We start from the raw sequence: 14,350 nt of genomic DNA, 5'->3' as shown, positions 1-14,350 counted from the left end.
TAAATCTGTTTCACTTAAGACCAAAGTGTGGTGTCAAGTGACAAAAAGTCCGCCTCTACTACCATCTGTCAAATCCTTGGCTAGCTCCTAAAAATTGAGATTTGGACTTTAAAGCATCTTAGGAAATACCCGGTTAAGAGTCAACCCAATTCTAGGCACACGTGGATTCAACAGCTTACAAATATTTCGTCAAGAAGACATTTACATGCTTACCATTTAGATTCCCACTGGTAGACACGGCACTGCTTTGTTTTTGGTTGTCATAAGCAGGACCAATGTTACTAAGATCCTGGGGGGAAAAATGTTCAATTATAAAGGGAGGCTATATCATCAAACCAACCTAGCAATGCTCAAAAAAACCAGGAGAAATTCTAAAACAATGACAATCCTAGAGTCTGAAACTTGCAGGGGTCCCAAATTTAGATGCTTCAGGCATGAGCAAGTAACACGTGTGAGGCAGCCAAGGGTAAGGAGCTAAGTGGTTTCAGAATGAGGACGAATGGTAACCAACCAGGGTGTGGGGGGTGGAAGGGCAATGGTGACCAGACCGGACCAGAGTGCCTAAGGCCCGCTGACTCAGCACTCCCTGTGGGAGTCCAGGCCCAGTGTGGCCAGAGCTTCTCATTTTACAAGAAGACAGACAGAAACCTGAATTTTCACTGCTGGCAAAGCAAACATTTTAAAGGCAGAGCTAAAAGACTTGACCTCCTGAGATGCTAAATGTGACCCTTGTCACTGAACCAAGACTGGAAATCTTTTTCCTCATGCTATGCTGGACACACAACACAAATTCTTCACGACACATTTTTCTTCACACTAAATGTTTTTAGAGCAAAATTTGAGATGGAAAGAAAATTAGAAATAACTTGGAATGGCGTATTTGGGTTACAAGTGAGGAAACTGAAGTTAAGAAAGATAAAACTGGTATGTATCAAGTCCTAACACTTTAGGGAAGAGCCAGACCCAAAACACTGGTCTCCCCCGTTTACGGTGAGGGTCCTTTTCTTTCCACAGGTAGTGAGAACCACTTATTTGGAGCCCACCAGGTTACGGGCATGAATGGCAGTATGTTGTAAGTGGCAAATACACAAATGTAATCAGAGCCCGATTCTCTGTCCCCGTGGCTTAAAAATCAAAAGGGGAATATGAAGCATATTACTGTACCTGATCTAGGAGGCCAAATTTGGGGTAATCTTCCTCTGGGTCCTTACTTCCGGGATCAGGATGTTCCTTTACTAAGAACACATCTCTTTCTTTACTCTAAAAGGAAATAGTATTTTAATATTTTAGTATGACTGGAAATTTTATACTTAAAAGAAGTACTGAACAGATGATCGACCACTGACTCCAATTCCTAGGTGTAATCTCTAAAAATATATATACATACACATATATATAGTTTTTCCCTCTGATTAGAAAATACACAACCAAAGAATTCAAATAGAGAAACTTCAAAATTATTCAAAATTAATACATGACATTAAAAAATTCAAATAGAGAAAACGAGAGCCACCATCCTTCCTAACCCTCATCCCTCCCTCCACCTCAGAGGTAAGTACCGTCAACAGCTGGCGCTGACCTTCCCCCGAGTGCTCTAATTCTAAGGACAACAATGTTTAGAACAGTGCTATTGGCTTTTTTTAAATCAAAGAAAACTGTCTCCAATTTCAATATAAAATTATTCTTTCAAAAGTGCACTGGACAAAGGTTTCAGTGTCGTGCGTAAAACTACCACGTCTTTACTTCAGACACCACGTGCAACTTACTGATGCTGTGTGAAAACTATTAAAGTTTACAATTACTCTAGTGAAAACTATTAAAGTTTACAATTACTCTTCAAGATTTAATACTAAGTTGTTCTCATTTTCTTAGTCATCATATTCTTTCAGTAAAATAAAAAAAAAAATTCTTACAAAAGAACACGGATTTTCTAAATGTCGAGTCTCGTCAGTTTTAGTGTACTCACCATCGTTTTAACAATGTTGTTTGGCCAAGTCATTTTCCCAGGTCTCTGTCTGGTTGTCATGCACTCCCAGTATTTATCAATAAATGGTATGATATCCTAGTTTTTAAAACAAAATATTAAGACCTTTATAGCTGCTTTCAAAATTAAGCTCACACACACAAAAACCTGCAGCATGTTCAAAGACTTCATCAGAATCAAAAGACAAATCCATGTTTAGTTTTTTAATAACTCAATACAAAACTGCTTGCAAACATATAGGTTGTGGGGAATTTCAAACAAGTATATACAGATCTTAGCCGCAGGGCTTATGATCCAGTAGGAAGGAAACGATCCACCCTATTCTCTCGGTTGCCATCTGGAAGATGACTCCCCCGCGCTCTCTCCTGAGCTCCTTCCTGTTCCTCCCTGCTTGAGACATCTCCATGTGGGCATCCCGCAGGCACCTCGGACTTTTTGTGACTAACACTGAACTCTGTATCTCACCCCACAAATCTCTGCAGATTTCTGTTCTTGCTCTTAATACTCAGTCACCTGTCACCCAGAATCACACGCCTGACATAACCGAGTCATCCTAGTTCTCTCGTACAACCTCCATATCCAAACAGTCACCAAATGAATTTTAAAATTTCAGAAATTTCCTACCAGTCAGGCATCCTTTCCATCCCCACTGCTATGACTGTGGTCCTCAGTCAGTTCCTGCTTACTTGACTGAAACAATGTCTGAGCTTGGTCTTCTGGCACCAGCTTCCCCCACCCGAGACCATCTTCCACACTCCAGCAGAGTTAGTCCATCACTAACGTCTTCAACCAGTTAGTTCCATGAAAACCAAATTTTTACTAAAAGGAACCAGGGTTGAATCAGGAAAAGCACAAGGGAAGACTGGAATATCTTGCTGTTCCAGGAAAAAAGGAAGAGTTCAAAAACTGATAGGGACCCACCAAAAAGTGCAGGTATCTGCCTGGATGGGGCTACACTGGTCACATCTGAGCAGTAATCCAGAAATCTCACAGTGGACTATAAAAATCTGCAAATCCACAATGATTAAAAAAAAATTTTTTTTAAATGGAATCTTCTTTATTGAAGAAGTTTAACCAGTAACTGTATTCTGTTTTACAGCAACCACTTCACTAACTGATTCAGGCTAGATGGTTGCTACAACCACTGCTTAAAAGGGTTAGGAGACCAAGACATTCACACAAACTTGATGTATCACCCCATGAATTACTTAATAATTACAAAGAATAAGGGTCTCTTTACAATGGAGAAATCAAGTAGTCTAATTTAGGATCTCTAATAAACTCTTTACCTAAATAGTCAAATTTAGGATCACTAAGAATAAAACAAAGCACTATTTTACGCCTCCTGATGTGAAAAAGAGAAAAACTCATACTACCTACACAACAGCCTTCCCAAAAACAGGTAACCTGAATCTAATCATAAGGAAACCACTGGATAAATGCAAATTGAGAAACATCCTGGCAAATTATCTGGGCTCTTCAAAATTCCAAATGTCACAGCAGACCAAAAAAATGAAGTAAAATAAACTAAGGAACTGTTCTAGAGTTAAAAGACATTACAACTAAATTTAATGTGTGATCCTTATTGAATGCTGGATGGAGGGATATTATTAAGGTAATAAAAATACTGTGAAAATATACACCATATACATAAAAATATAAACTGTGTATGTTAAGATAGTTGTATTGCATCAACATTAAATTTTTTGAGTATGACCACTGTATTGTGGTTATGAGAGAATATTGGGTAACATATTATAGTATCTGCGATTTAGTCTCATATAAATTTAGGGAGAAAATACAGATATGAAGAGATAAAACAAGCACAGCACAATATTAACAACTGGCAAATCTAGGGAAAAAATAAGCAGATTTTCATTGTAGTATTTGAATTTTTCTGTGCATTTGAAAAGTCCAAAATAATAATTTGGGAAAAAAGACTTAAGGGGGAAAAACAAAATCTTATCATGGCACACCTCTTTTTAAATGCATTCCATTCAATGCAGGAAAAAAGGTGGGGTGAGGGAAGGGGACCCTCTGTTGACTCCTCTGGCTTATAGGGTTAAGTCCTAACCTCTCTGTTTAGTAAAAAAGACACAGAATCTGATACTGAAATATTGGTCTCACTAACACCCTATATCAGTGTCTTTCAAACTGTAGGTTGCAGTCAATTAGTAGGTTATAAAATCAATTTTGCAGGTCAAAACTAGCAGTGACTAGAACGGAAAATATCAGAGTGCAGAAGGAAAAGATCAGAGTAAGCCCAGTGGGTGAAACTTTTATTTCAGTTTTAAATGAGAGTGGGCAGAGATCCATGTATACTGGGTCACTGTAAGCTTCATCATTCTGAAATTTACTTAACTGTCGTATTTTTACCATGAATCACAGTAGAAAAGACTCATGGATGGACTAATCATCTAATTCTGAGTCCTGACTTTAGTCATGTGGTTTTTCAGTTTAACAGTAAAGGATAATTCTTTTTAATAAAAGGCATGCATAAATTGACCATTTCCCCTGACAAAATCTGATAAGCATCTATAAATACAGCTCGAACTAAGCTAAGAAGGTTCACCTCAAGATCCGATTTAAAAAAAAAAAAAATTTTCCCAAGGGGGAGGTAATTAGATTTATTTATTTGGTTTTTTATTTAGGTTTATTTATTAGGTTTATTATTTGATTTTTTCAATGGAGGTACTGGGGATTGAATCCAGGACCTCGTGCATACTAAGCATGCGCTCTACCACTGAGCTATCCCCTCTCCCGCAAGATCTGATTATTAATTATGGGACGGTTGTTTGCATTTATAAAGCCAATCAAAACTATTTAAGGATCCATCCACTAATAGTTAAGCCAAGTGACATAATGTGCACATACCAGCAAGTTAGTAAATAACATGGAATGAGAACAAAGTAACCATTGAGTCTACAGTCATAGATTCGTAAAAACTGAGGGGTTTAGAAACTTATTGTTCAAGAGTGTATAGTTGACCGTTGAACAACCCTGGGGTTAGGGGCACCAACTGTCCATCCACACAGTCAAAAATCCTTATATAGCTTTACAGTCGGCCCTCTGTATACATGGTTTCTCACCCAAGGGTTCAACCAACCTCAGACTGTGTAATATTGTAGTACGTATTTAGTGAAAAAGAAATCCACATATCATAAGTGGACCAGCGCAGTTCAAACCCCTGTTGTTCAAGGGTCCCCTGTATTTAGAGGTGCCTTCTAATTCTTTTGCATAATCGCAATGACAATAATGCTACCTCTACCTTATCTTTGGAGAACATGGTTTTTGGATGTTCGTCCTGTGTTCGGGACTGCCACGTCAGGTTGGCCAACGCGCTAAGGCACATTTCCTTCAAGTCTATCAAAAACAAAAAGGAAGAAAAAGTCACCCAGAGTAGTATATTCCTATTACCAGAAGAATATTCAGCTCAATGGTCCGCAGATTAACAACGATAGCAGAAAAGAGTACAGTTATCATCTGATCTGAAATGGACAGCAGCAATTAACTCAGCGCTAAGCCCCACGGGAACTTCCGCCAGCTACCGGGCAAAGGTTTCCTCACTGGGCTAAGCCCGAGTCCCTCTTCCTTCCCAGAGAACCAGAGGGAAATCTACAGGGCTCCAGAGTTTGTCCTTACTTGCTTGCTTCCGGAGGAAGTAGGTGTTCCCACTGTGATGGCACACATTGCAGTGGAAACTGTAGTTGGTCATGAAAGGCAGACAGGACCTGCGGAACAGCCAAATTGTGCAGTTTAGTGAACTTCCTAACACACGGTTCTGAGAAGTACACCAACAGGCATCCTCTTCCTCAGTGACAGGTAGATAATGATGGGATCAATATACCCTTAAAACTTGAAAAGGTCACCGGAACCAAAATAGGGCTCGTATTTTCACAAATACCTGGATTTTCTGTTACAAAAATTTACTAAGACATTATCCACCATAGTGGATAATTCAGCACTGGAAGGTTCTGACTAGAACTTGGCTCGGCCTAGTTTATCATAGTTTTTGGGCACCTAAAAAGAGTATGCCAGGCCAGCTGTGGAAGAAGACAAACCAATCTCTTTAAATATCTTTATATCTAAACATTTGTACTTAAGTTATATGTAAGTATCTTTATTTTAAAGTGCCACTAACATGGTTAGAAAGGGCAGACAGACATATAAAAAGATAAATTTTAAAACACAAATACTTGGGGGGAGGGTACAGCTCAAGTGGTAGAGCACATGTTTAGCAGGCACAAGGTCCTCGGTTCAATCCCCAGTACCTCCTCTAAAAATAAATGAATAAACCTAATTATCTGTCCCCTAAAAAAAATAAATAAATAAAACACAAATACTTATTCAAGAAGACAATACAGGAATCACAAAACATTACTTGCCCCACTACCAAATAAATCCTATAGGCAGAGAATAATTAGTCTACAAGCGTTTAAAGGACCCAAGCAGTAACTTCAGATTTAAGAGTTAGGGAGAATTCTGAGGACGCAAGTTATGAACTGGACTTGGAAAGATGAGTCGGTTTTCTTTCTACAGGTGAACTATTTTGTGTACAGATGACAAAGCACAAATGAGGAGGCAAAGGGGGAAACTGGTGTAAACAAACGTGTCCAGGAGAGGAGACCTGTCAGGGATACGGTTAAAAAAAAATATATATGGCTTGAAAGGCAGGAAGTTCAAGGAAGCCTTACATGCCAGGTGAGGTGCATTTTCTCTGTGGGTAGGAGGAACTTGATGAGGGGAAGCAACAAGGTGAAAATGGTTAAGTTTAGCGACAGGATGGGTCTGAAGGGAGGAAGAGATCAGGAAATGGGCATGTTTACAAGAAGCTCTGTAGCAGTTCCAGAAGAAGGTTTAAAAAAAAAAAAAAAAGGCCTTACTAGAGTGAAATAATAAAAACAGAAAGGTCAGGCAAGTGTACAGAAGAAAAAAAATTGGTTAAGCATGGTGGCTGATTCCATAGGGGTGGGTAGGACAGTGTGGTGACTGCCCTGGATGACTGAGAAAGAGATCTTAGTCTCAAAAAAGAGACAGTAACAGAAAAATAAAAGACCAGTTTAAGTTGGAAGAGAAGACATCAAAATAAAGGCAGGTTTATCTTGGACTCTGCTGTAACTAGTTTAAGGTATCCTTAAAGAGAAGGTTCCCAAGTGTGTGTCTACTGCCACCACTCAAGGAACAAAGAAGCATCCTTATGAATGTTAAGATGAAGTTCTCTTACCTTTATCTCTCTCTAGAACCCCTGAGATAGCCCACTGAGATAAGCTCACTTACAGAAGGCAAAGTCTCATACTAGAGACAGGTGGGTATGCAGTTAATTCTGGAACTCAAACACGTTAGAGCAGCCTTTCTCATACCCTGCTGGCTCACGCACTGCCTCCATCAGCTGTAAAAGATCATCTGTCCCACCTGCTGCGTTTTAGGTATAACTTCTCAGATTCAGGTACAAACTGGTCTCTACCAAAACTCTGAACCGTGGTTTGATCCTTCCCTGGGTTGCTCCAAGTTTCTGTCTCTAGTAAATTTTCTTTCCTAGGCTCTCTTTATCCAAACAAATTCTCCCTGGCCAAAGTGGCCCAACTGTAGGTCTTTTCTACCTGACCAGCCTTGCTTAGCATGCACACTTTCCCTATAGGTCTTTCTACCAAGATCACAATTCTTTCTTCCTGATCCTTCAGTGTTTTTCTTTCTTTTTTAAACATTCTATCCTTAGTCACCAGTAACATGTTAATTAGGCTATTAGCATTTCTTTAACTTTTTAACTAGACTGCATACAACAAATTATAAAGTAAGGAATTTCTTCAAAAACCCACCCAAGAAGGATAAATTTCAGAATAATGCAGCCCTATTTTGAGATAGTCTTATCTAGATTTATTCATATAATATGGACCATAAAGAGCACCACAGAGAGCCAGCAGTACAGCTGCTTCCATAGACAGTGAGTCAGTCTTGCTAGCTGTTGACCAAATCCCTAGAATGAGGAAAGGAGCCTCTCATTCACAATCATTCATAAAATGACTTTAATTCACTAGAAGAGGTAAATGATTGGAAATTGGTTTTGCAAAGAATTCAGGACACCTAAAGGGAGTGGGTTAGAAACCAAAAGGAAAAAAGGATGGCTCAGGCACGAAGAGGCACAGGCCACCTCAAATTTTTGACATCAGGCTTTGTGTACCATAGACATCAACCCTTTCCCCAAAATCCGTAACACGAAATACAAGGTTTAAATGATATTGTTCCACATTTGTTTACATCACGCTTTGTATTTGCATGCTTTTGTCTCTCTTCTAGACCCTAAGTGGAAAAACAGGGATAATGCCTATCACTGTACCTATTAGGACTGTGCCTTCAGTAGGCAGAAAACACGCTCCTGTGTTCAAACAATTCCTGATCCGAATCCTACTACTCACTAAACAGGAACTAGGAGACACAGGAAATACTATGCACTTACATTTGCCTACAAACCATTCAACTATTGAACATGTTGAGATCTAGTATTTTACAAGGCGATCTTACAAAGGCTACAAAAAATACTCACGAGGTATCTATGCCAAAGGTGTCTGCTGTGAACCACTTGGTACATATCCCACACTGCAGCTCCACCTCTCCCAGCTGTCGGCCATTCTCTTCATCCACGGAGCCCGCCTGAGTATCCATCACCTCTGAGGTATCCCCAGCACCTTCCTGTGTCCGCAGAGCCATGAGAGAATCAAGTTAATTGACCTGACTGTATTTCTGATTCATTTAAAAACTCCATTCTGCTTTACAAACATCCAAAAAGAAATACTTACTAATGTATCTTTCCCATTAGAGGATTCTGTCTCCAAGCCACCACTTACATCAACCGAGTTCGCATCGCTAGGAGATAAGGAAAGGACTCAAGTAAGAATTTTCAAGGGGAGAGGGTATGTTCAAGTGGTAGAGTGCATGCGTATCATGCACGAGGTCCTGGGTTTAGAATTCCCGGTACCTCTTCTAAAAGTAAATAAATAAGCCTAATTACCCCCCACCAAAAAAAAAAAAAAAAAGAATTTTCAGGAGAAACAAACCTGAACAGATGATGCTCAAAGTACAGCTGAACCTCACACTCCTACAGCTTTTTCAGCCAAGCTTGTTCTCAGACTGGATGCCCAGGGTTAGGAAGAATGTGGCCAAGGCAGACACAGGCCCACGGGGTAAAGGAAAACTAACAGGCCCTTACAGGCCGGTCTACACGGGACAGAACTGGTCCTGGGGTAGCTTGGTAGAGATGCAGCTCTTCTCTGTTTTCAGAGGGATCATTACCTCCTCCAGACTGGAAATGCAAAGTGGTTTCCTCTCTGGGATTTTTGAAGGGTTCCAGCTAGAAGAGTGACCTACCAGCCCCGCGCCGGGATAAAAGCCAGGAGGTAGGATGAGAAACTTGGCGAGAAAGGTGCAGAAAGGAGGGTAGTCTGAGATACACTGCGGAGGGGATGGGCCAAGCGGCGGGCGGGACTAAGTCTCCGAGGGGGCAGGGCGAGCCGTTGGCCCCAAGGCCGACGTTCGGAAGGGGCGGGCAGCAGGGCTCCCGGGATTCCAAGAGGGGGCGGGCCTCCCTCTCCGTGTCCTCCTAGGGCTGCAGGACGTCTCACCCGCTTTCGGCCTCTCCGGAGCCGGGCTCGGCGGCTGGAGCAGCGGACGTCCCCTCTCCGGCCGGAGCGGCTACTACCGCTACTACCGGCTTCGTCTCCCCTTCTTCCGCCGGTGTTGCATTTGCAGCCGCTGTCGGGCCGGGTCCTGCACCCACTCCAGGTCCGGGACCGGTTCCCGCCGCCGCCATCACTGTCGTCTCCCAGACTTCTCGCGAGAATACTAGCTCCGTCTCGCATACGTTCTGACTGGCCCTCTAACCTTCAAATAGTAAAGGCTCTTGGTGGGTCCACTGCCTGCGTAGGGAAGGCGCTCTCCAAGCCCGCTTTAAGGCCCGGCGGGCAGGCAGGGGTGGGCGGGGCCTCGGAGCTCATTAGCCACGGACTCAGCAAGATGAAGGCTGGGGACGTGTGATTACTAGTTGAATTTCGTCTAGGACTCACCTCATTTGAGGGTGGACGCTGCTCATTTTCGTAGCCAAGACTGGAAATCACCGCGCAGATGAGGCGCCTTGAGAGCGCTGGCAGCCTGGGAACTTTGAAGACTGTGATGTGCACTGCAGACATTCCTCACGGTTAAACGTGGGAAACATCTTCCAGAGAGACGAGGAGTGGTTGGTTGTATTGCCCTCGTGATCTGCCACCTTGAGCTCGTTTCCAAGTGGCATCTAGAGATGGGAGCCTGGATAGTCAGAATACAAAGCCCCAACTACACAGGTGAGCGCCGGGGGTGGGACGTGGATGGAGCCTCCAGGAGGAAGAAGTAGGAAGCAATGTGTGTTCCAGAAGCTGCATCCATTTGGTATTGTTAAGAGGAGGAAAATGAAGCGCGAGTATTAGGAAACCAGGTGCAGGAGCACTAAAGAGTTTAGAGAAGTTTGAGCCTTAGACAAAGGAACAGTTACGGACCAAAGGTAAGAACTTGAGGAATCAGCGACCATGCAGGTAGGTGAAATCATTTGGAGTGAGCGGAATCATTCGGAGCCATAGAATACAAACCCCTGGAAGTATTAAGGCTGAGACAGTTTTCAGGAAATCAACGTTTACATCCTAATTTCTAAAAAGTTGCCTAAGGATACATCATTCATCCATTTCATAAAAGAAAGGCATACCTCTCTCCAGGGCTGAATCCAGTCTTACTATGATATATTATTGTCCCAGGGTGTACAGACCTCTGGGACACCAGACACAAGAACACTTGGAAATACGTAGATATTTTGATTTTCGTAATTATTTGTTTTCAACGAAATTGAAGGAGGACCTAATTGAGTTACCAGCTTATCAATTATTTTTTTTAAATGTCTGGTGATCCAATCAAGAGAAATTAGCCAAAATCCAATTTGAGACATTATCGAAAGTACCTGACCAATACACCTCAAAATTGTGACTATCATGAAAAACAAAGAAAGACTGAGAAAATCACAGATAAGAAAAGACCAAGGAGACATAAGGACTAAAAGCAATGTGGGATCTTGACTTGGATCCTGGAACAGAAAAGGACATGAGTGGGAAAACTGATGAAATCTGAAGAAAGTCTATAGTTAAATGAATAGTATTACAGCAATGTTAATTTCTTAGTTTTGATCTGTGTACCATGCCCTACGATGTTAACAGTAGGGGAAGCTGGGTTAAAGATAATATGGGGGATTATCTGCCCCCCCAAAAAACAAACAAAAAAAGGTATATGGGGGAATCTCTGAACTATTTTTGTGACTCTTCTGTTAATCTAAAGTTAATTGAAACTTGATGATAGATCCACCATGTGACTTGACATAGATCTTTGAAGTCGTTGAAAGAATTGAGTTCAACTGATTCAGTAAGTCTTACACGGGAATCTGCTTGTTTATGTAAACAAAGATTGTCAGCTCTTAGATCTATAAACAAAAAAATAGGAATAGGATTGATGCAGAACCTGTCTCATTCTAGCAATAGTGATACTCATGGACATATGGATTAACTGAAAATATAATTCTCAGTCTCATTAAAAGTTGCATCCCTAATAAAATTTTAATTTTTATGTTTAATAATCAAAATGTATACTATGTTTATTTGATCAGTTGTATACTGATAATTGACAAAAGAAATATTTTAACATTAAAGCCTTACGGTCACAGGAAGTTTATAAAAATTTAATTTCAACTTTATACATATTTTTATTTCAGAGAAGTATTATAGACTTTCTAGTAAAAAAAGATATTCACATGTATTATCTACATGTCGTGTGTGTATATATATATGTATGTTTTATCTTATGAAGGAAGAAGAATGGAAAGGAGATGATGTAAAATTTCCAACTATTAAAGAAAATTTATTCTTTTTTTTGAATGGATTATGGCAGGTATTAAATCACTTACAATGATAAACTCATGCAAATAAAAATTTTGAAGACAACTAATCTAGAAAAACATCTTTCAAATATCTTGACAACAACTCACATAAATACATTTTGCTATGGGGCCCAGTATACACATTATTGACAACTGAAATTAAAAATTCATGAAACAATCTGCACTTTGTATTATTATTATTATTATTTTTAATGCTAGTAGTGAGACGCTAAATTGGTTTGATGACCTCAGCAATTTGAAAAACACTGGTATAGCATTGTTTTCAAAGGGCAGTGTTCTGAGGATCGAACCTTGGGCAGCACCTACATTTTTTTAAACAAATTACTTGTGGTATAATTTCTGTGTAGTAAACTACACATATTTCAGATGTACAATTTGATGAATTTTGATAGCTGCATACCCCTATGAAACCACCACCACAATCAAGATCCCTAACATTTCCGTTACTCCCCAAGAGGCAGCACGTGCATTTTAAATGAAGATCATGAATGGTTTGAAACCAATGCCCCCTTAAACCAAGTTCCCTTACTGTTTATGATTAATCTGTCTATCCAAAACTTTGTTCCCTTCTTTTCCTCTCTGACCTCAATCCTGTGCCAACTGAACACTAATCAACCAGAGTCAGATGACTAAAACTACTGTTCTCAATAATATCCTTAATGTACTAAAATTGCTATTATAAACATCATCATTAATGTACAAACTCAGGTTGTTTCTCCAGGGCAAGATGAACTCACAGACCCCCAGCTTTGGGCCACTTGGCCAGAGAATTGTAAACCGGAGACATCCTAACCCTTGAAACTATGATTAAGAAATATCACAAGACAATAATTAATCCCAGCGTCTTTGTTTTTCCCCTTTAAAACACCCCTAACCCAAAGACCAAACAGGAGTGGATCTGAGGCTTGTCTCCCACTGCCTTGCTGGGTATCCTGCAATAAAGGCCGTACTTTCCTTCACCACCACCTGGTGTCAGTAGACTGAATTTGCTTCTAGTCGTCAGAGCTGACCTGAGTTCAGTTTGGTAACAGATTCATTTTAAATCAGAGTCATGAATGATTTCAGTGGTGTGACAGAGTGGTGGGGGCAGAACCCACAATGCAATGGATTGAGAAGTGAGTAGAGGGATAGAAGCAGAAATAGCTGTCTAGACAAATCTTTCCACTTTTTCCCCTGAGGCATTTTATTTCTATAAGGAATAAACCTGAGTCAATATGGCAAAATGTGAACATCTGCTAAATTTGTTTATTTGTTGCATGATTCTCTGCATTGTTTCAGTGCGTTTGAAATTGTCCCTGAACAGATGACTCTGAAGGAGAGAGAAGAGTGGGATGGTAACTGGAAGGAAATGCAGGATTGGGGAACAGCCTGAAGAAACAGTTTCATTCATCAGTAGGGAGCCAGAGGTTGAAAATATAGGACACATTATGGTTGATGGAGAAGTTTTCTGAAGGAAGTGGGAGGAGGCACTGAGTCAGCTGGAAGAGATGGAGAAATTAGACTTGATGGTAAGGAGGGACTCCATTCATCTCCCGAGACTGGAGGGAAAAAAGGGATGGAATAAGTATGCCGTGTGTAATTATTAAGGGGAACAGGAGACCAAGGGACAATATTGGTGGCTGAGACGGCACACCTGCTGTGGCTTCAATTTCCATCTTCCATGCTGTCCTCTGACAGCACTGAGCTACATACATCTCCCAGCAAAGATGAATGGAAACACTCATCTGAGTTTTCCATTTTGCCCAGCAGGTAAAAGGGAAGACCAGGAGTAGAGACAATCAAAGATGACAGAGAGAAAGCAGTTCAGGTGGTTTAACCATGTAACCTGAGAAAGCAGAGGAACAGGAAAAGTAGAAAGAATTCAGTGTCCGGAAGTCTGGAGAAGACAGGAACTGGGATGGTGGAAGGCTGAGGTAAGAGAAGAGAGTATTCGAGCTTCAAGATTTTAGAATTCCACAGCCAGCACACCTGTGGGTAAACGTCGGTGAGGCTAAGGTGGAACCAGACCTAATTTCTAGGATTGGAAAGCGAAGCATCCACCAAACTGGGCACCTCCTCAAGATAAGGTTAATTAAAATCACTGACAGAGCACCGGGTTGGACGTTTACGGTGGACAAACAGAAGAAACAGAGTTTTAGAAGCTCTTTCTCTGTCCCTAGCAGGTTGCCAGAAAGCTGATGGGATACAGCTGCCACTGGAGGGGAAATGATTCACCCCGTGGTGGTCAAAAAATGAGCCAGTTCTCCTGTCATCCTCAAATACAGTACTTGAATGCTCACAAGTGTTATTCCAGAGTGGCAGGATTATAAAGACTGCTTCTTATCTTTCTCTATCTTTTCCGGGGGTTGGACAGTGCACACGTACTGCTCAAATCAGAAGTAAATAAAGGCTTAAAAAATAGAAGA

General features: G+C 40.9%; 1 protein-coding gene and 1 long non-coding RNA gene across 8 annotated transcripts in view; one reads left to right on the top strand and one right to left on the bottom strand.

The window, feature by feature from the left end:
- ASH2L (ASH2 like, histone lysine methyltransferase complex subunit) overlaps positions 1–9,822 on the bottom strand; it is a 23,670-nt gene extending 13,848 nt beyond the window's left edge. For 3 of the 7 annotated variants that reach the window (XM_010946310.3, XM_010946328.3, XM_074353656.1), the window contains exons 1-8: positions 9,601–9,822; positions 8,779–8,845; positions 8,526–8,677; positions 5,627–5,715; positions 5,253–5,347; positions 1,967–2,062; positions 1,165–1,260; positions 214–289 (exon numbers count right to left, since the gene is read on the bottom strand). In XM_010946310.3, coding sequence (XP_010944612.1) covers positions 214–289; positions 1,165–1,260; positions 1,967–2,062; positions 5,253–5,347; positions 5,627–5,715; positions 8,526–8,677; positions 8,779–8,845; positions 9,601–9,788 — 859 coding nt within the window. In that variant the 5' untranslated portion in view covers positions 9,789–9,822. Of the gene's footprint in view, positions 1–213; positions 290–1,164; positions 1,261–1,966; positions 2,063–5,252; positions 5,348–5,626; positions 5,716–8,525; positions 8,678–8,778; positions 8,846–9,036; positions 9,437–9,600 lie in introns of those variants that run through there. The other 4 variants (XM_010946319.3, XM_010946338.3, XM_045509989.2 and 1 more) reach the window with 3 other exon arrangements.
- On the top strand, positions 9,797–14,350 carry LOC141575143 (uncharacterized). Its single transcript, XR_012502497.1, has 2 exons — positions 9,797–13,453; positions 13,695–14,350. It is a non-coding gene; the product is annotated as an uncharacterized LOC141575143 (long non-coding RNA).

This window comes from Camelus bactrianus, chromosome 26 (genome assembly GCF_048773025.1).
Source record: "Camelus bactrianus isolate YW-2024 breed Bactrian camel chromosome 26, ASM4877302v1, whole genome shotgun sequence".
NCBI lineage: Eukaryota > Metazoa > Chordata > Mammalia > Artiodactyla > Camelidae > Camelus > Camelus bactrianus.
This window is presented reverse-complemented; position numbering and strand designations above follow the sequence as displayed.